This window comes from Montipora foliosa, chromosome 6 (genome assembly GCF_036669935.1).
Source record: "Montipora foliosa isolate CH-2021 chromosome 6, ASM3666993v2, whole genome shotgun sequence".
NCBI classification, from domain to species: Eukaryota; Metazoa; Cnidaria; class Anthozoa; order Scleractinia; family Acroporidae; genus Montipora; species Montipora foliosa.
Window position 1 is genome coordinate 69154711 of NC_090874.1, and position 5000 is coordinate 69159710.

Here is a 5000-nt window from a genome sequence, read left to right on the forward strand (position 1 = left end):
AAGTACTTGATTTCTTTATTAGGTCTTGAAAAGTCATAGAAATTTTAGTTAGTAATTTGTTTATGCCATCACTTTTCTGAAAAGTTAAATTCTGAGAAAATTTGTCCATTGACTGCTAATATCTAATATTTTCATGTCATAGCGACGGAAATACATGCAGGAAAATTAATGGTCGGTGTGACACGTGAGCGTGTACATGAAGCGAAATTTCATCTTTGCCTCAATTTCATGCGCGTTGAACCAGGCCTCTAAATGTGGGGTTGTCCGCCACATGTGTTTGTTTTCAGGGGCTTCGTGATCAATGGTGTCTAGTTTAGGGAAAATTTTTTGCTTTCCCTTCATTTGCAAATTAAATGAGCGATGGGCAAATGTGTATTCAATCGTAAATGGTTAAGTGATGCGAAGTTTAGATGGGTAAAACAATTTAAAGGCGATAAACACAAGGCCATGTTTGTAACAAAGTGATAGACATTGAGTGCATGGGAGAAAGCGCCTTGAAGTCTCATATGAAGGGCGAGAAACACAAAAGGAACGCTGGTGCAACTTCAAGTTCCACTCAATGTGTGCTAATGGCTACATTTTCATGTAAAGGAGCTAGTTCAAGTTTTGATCAAAGCTCGGAATCTGGCCCTAGTTGTGCGGAAGTGAATAACAACGAATTTTTTGTTCCTCCGCCACCGTCAGCAGCAGATGCTCAGTCAACAGTCAGCAGATTATTTCAGTGTCAAAGCTGCAGAAACTGGGCAGATGACTCTTGTCACTAAGTCCAATGCTCTTAGAAAGGCAGCCAAAGATAAGACTCTTCAACTGCAAGACGTTGAGGACAAACTAAATGGAAAGTTGGAAGCTCTAAAACGCTGCTGAAACATTTTGGTATCATTTTTGTTGAACTAAAATTATTTCTGTACCTCACTTTCCAAAATGTTGTTTCAGAGACTAACGTCATCAACCATGGCTGAATTATTTACATACCGTAAATAGGTTATGAGTCAATTGAGTGTTTTAAGTGTTAAAAGGGGTACCAAGAATGTCGATTTAGTGAATAAAACTGAGTCCTTGAAAACTAGTTTTTGTCCTTGAAAAGTCCTTGAAAAGTCCTTGAATTTTGTTTGTTTGAAGTTGTACGAACCATGAGTTAGCTTTGTTTCTAATCTTTTACTAACTTGGTATTATATAAAACACTGAAATCAAATGGGAAATTTTTTATGGATTTAACAAACATTGAAGGAATCGAACACCTTGAATGCATCACAGTGTTTACTCAAGTCACATCTTAGTTGTCTGGCAATTTACATTTATTTTGTACTCAACTCTGCAAAGGTAAAAAAAAGATGGAAATGTGACACTGAAGAGTTATTTGAATGAAAGTTTGTTGTCTCTTTTGTGCTTCATTATTTACGGTCAAGGTTCTTTCGAAAAGATGTGAAAAGATGTGAACTGTCAGAAATTTATTTAATTGCATACATGTATGTTTTGTGGCATGGATTGTGTCTCTTGTTTGCATGCACGCAATTGAAATAGGAAAGGTTTTTTTGCCTCTAATAGCAAATATGTTGTTTGTTTCAATAACTTTTTGGCTGGAAAAGGTTTTGTGATATTTCCACCCTTTGTGAATTTGCATACCTGGGTTGAAAAGTGATACGGGAGGATTTTTGTGGTAGTGCTCTGTAAGCAGAAAAGGTTCACAAAAATAAACAGGTTTGTTGGAAGCATGCTTGAGTTTCAACAAAATGAGCCCCAAAATCAGCAAAATAATAATAATAATAATAATAATAATAAAGTAGCTGCCATTTCCAAAATGATAGAATTACCTGGTGATAAATAACCTCATCTTGGAGAGTAAATTTTTGACTTTGCAGAAACAATGGTCAACCTCAAGAGTTGGACGATTGTGATCTTTGTGTTGAATTAACACATCTCTTGTCAAACTTTACAACACTTGACAGAAAAAGAAAACTAACATAAACAAAAACCTTGTATCTTGAAATCATTTGACACAGATGCTTCACTGTTTCGCGAGTAAACACACCATGGTAACTTGATCACGGCGCCCGCTGAATTCGATGTCACTTTCGATTTTGTGATTTACTTGTGCAGCCAAAAGTACAATAACAAAATTGAACGTAGCAAAAATCTCCCAAAATGTTTGACGCTGATTGTAACTTTTTATCTTCGCGGTTCAAAATTAATGTTGTTTTCATGTCGTAAATTTTGTTACCGATGGCAAAATGTTTTATTTTCGGTCGACCATCCTGAAAACTTCCTTCTGCTCTTCCTAAAAACTGTGTATCAATATTTCTTTACTTTTGCATCAATATTTGTTATGCATAAAGCAAGCTAACAAAATCTGTACCTTGCTTAGTTCGCATTTGTTCGCATTAATATAGATTTTCGGTCCTATGCTTCTGTTACAAAGTGGTATATTTTTTAAGTCACCCATCCAGATACTAACCCCGCCGGACAGGAGTAACTTTACTGAACTTTTGTATTACAAAGCTGTCAGATGCTCAGAGTGCATGCTTAAACTTGTGGTGAAAAGAAGTTGTGAGGGAACTTGAAAATGATCATTTTCTTCAATCTTTCTGGGTTCAGTACTTTGCTAGTAACCACATGTCTTCTCAGGGGGCTATTTACCTATTACAATAATATACAATACCAAAAGAATACTGTGTACTGTCAGAGCTACATATTACGCAAAGACAACTTGAATCTCCGGGAAGACAAAATGCAGCTCAGTTGACAATATGGAATAAAGCGCTGTGTTACTTCACTACCACACGTAAGCAATGTGTCTTTATTTTTTCTAAAGATGACAGGAATTTCTTCTTTCTGACAAATGATTAATAGGCGGTATCCAGGTTTATGACCTCAAAAAAGGATCTGTTTCATCGTATGAATGTGTGAGCCAAAAGGGCCTGTGCTTGTACAACTTCTGGGTGACCCCTTAAATTGTCTTAATGACCCCCGACTTGAAAAAATTTCCTGGAACGCTGCAGTTTAATACCACCCAACTCAGTCCCTTCTGTTTTAGCCTAACAGGTTTTTGAGTAAGACATACCATGGGCAACCCAGTGTACGCTTATGGAGCGTCTAGTTTACTTCAACAACTTCCAGCTCAAGGCAAATTTGAAAACGAATTGAGCTAATGAATTCATAGGGTTGATCAAATCATACAGAGTGAGACAGGGTGGGTTTGCACCATTTCTGCAAAAGATTATTGACTAGTGAGACAGGTTTTTCAGAAAGCATGTCATTCAATACCAAGGCACATTTTGAATGTTAATGTTAATCCACTTTCAAAGTTGTTTACCCTCTATTAATAAAATATCAATATTTACTATTGAATATTGTTTAATTATCAGGGTGAACCAGGGATGAGTGAGGAAGAACAGAAGAAACTAGCTGAGCAGTACGAAGAATATCAAAAGAAACTAGAGCAACAGAGAGAAGAGTAAGATAATTTGATTTATGTGTTGCCACTGATGGCGAGCAATATGTCTTTGTTGGCCCTCAACAATTAACTTGCTTAGCAGTTTACTCATTGTACTGTAGCTCTTCATGTCAAAATTATTGCCTTGATCTCTTACAGTATTTGCTCTAAAGGTTGATGACAGTAACTGCCTATCATGTAAATCAATATCCAACAGATAAGCCATATCCAAACAATAGTGTTATTCTCTGCATGGTGATTTATGACGAGGGCCAGGTCCAAAGAGATTGGAACATTGCAATCTTTAATCCAAGTTTGACAAATGTTTTGACTTTGTTTGGCTCAGAATCTTCTCAGAATCTATATTACTGAGAGGGATGCCTGAAATATTTTTACAAAATCAGTTTTTTTTGTTGTGTATAATTCTGACACTGGAGACAATCCACTGAGACATGTGAAAGGCTATATACATGTATCAATAAACTGGAATATCAGATACTCACTCCCCATGATCCCCATTATCACACATTATTTTCAAAATCCAGTTAATCACATAACAGAAGATCTGACTCCATCACTTGACAGCAATTTCCTGATGGAATCAAAAGCTTATGCTTAAAAAAAGACTCTCGATGATAAGTTATAAAATTGTTTTGTTTTTATCTTGTTTCAGGTTCAAAACAGCTCATCCTGACAAAACAAAACAGACAGAAACACAGGTATGAACTGTGATGGACTGTTTATCCCTAAAGACATAATTTTTATTATAATAATTATTATTTCAATGCTAATACAACACTTCAATAATTTAAAGTTATTGTTGCCTTCTCTTAAAATTGAGCATTGAAAATACCGGTATTTCTTTTTGCAGCTTTCTCCAAGAAACCCAGACTGGTTTGCCTCTAATAATGTTGTATTTTACTGTTGCTATTACACATGCTGTTAAATTCCCCCTCCTGGGCATAACAGGTGTAATTTTCTTCATGTTTCAGTCCATGGTGTGATGGATGTGCACACCAGGTACACACTGACAGATTTGTGTTAAGACATACTGAAAATATTAGGTAAATCCTTGTCAGATGTGCATTACTTTTTAATGGTACTGACAATGGACAGTAAAAAGTAAAAATAGAAAATATACCCAAATGGTAGTGCATTGTGCCTGCACACAGCTGTCTGTCAACCCTTAATATTTTAATAAATGTCCGTACAGCCATTTGATTAAAATGCATGTAATATACAATGCAGCTGTCTAACCAAGTTTTGGATGTGCAGCGATGCTTCAAGTATTTGGTATTGCATTTGAGGCTGTACCTTATGCCAGAACAAAAGAATGTTTTGCAAAACTATAATTGTAAGCCTCACTCAGGGTCATAAAGGAAGGTAAGTTGCTTACATCAATGATAGACTTTTTTGCAGTTATTCCATAGCATTGATATTTATTGTTTTTTATCTCTGTAGTATGAAAATGCGTATGAGCGTGATGTTCGCCTGGTATATGAAGGTCAGAATGCAATTCACCAAATGATAGGGTAAGGAAAGAAAGAAAGAAGAAATACCGGTAGTCAAT

At 35.9% G+C, this 5000-nt stretch overlaps 1 protein-coding gene across 1 annotated transcript in view; it reads left to right on the forward strand.

Moving 5' to 3' along the window:
* The window catches only part of LOC138008293 (protein ERGIC-53-like), a 30992-nt gene that overhangs the window by 16539 nt on the left and 9453 nt on the right, over positions 1 to 5000 (forward strand). Inside the window, exons 9-11 of the mRNA XM_068855586.1 lie at positions 3363 to 3451; positions 4104 to 4149; positions 4892 to 4962. Of these exons, the coding sequence (XP_068711687.1) occupies positions 3363 to 3451; positions 4104 to 4149; positions 4892 to 4962 (206 nt within the window). The remainder of the gene's footprint in view (positions 1 to 3362; positions 3452 to 4103; positions 4150 to 4891; positions 4963 to 5000) is intronic.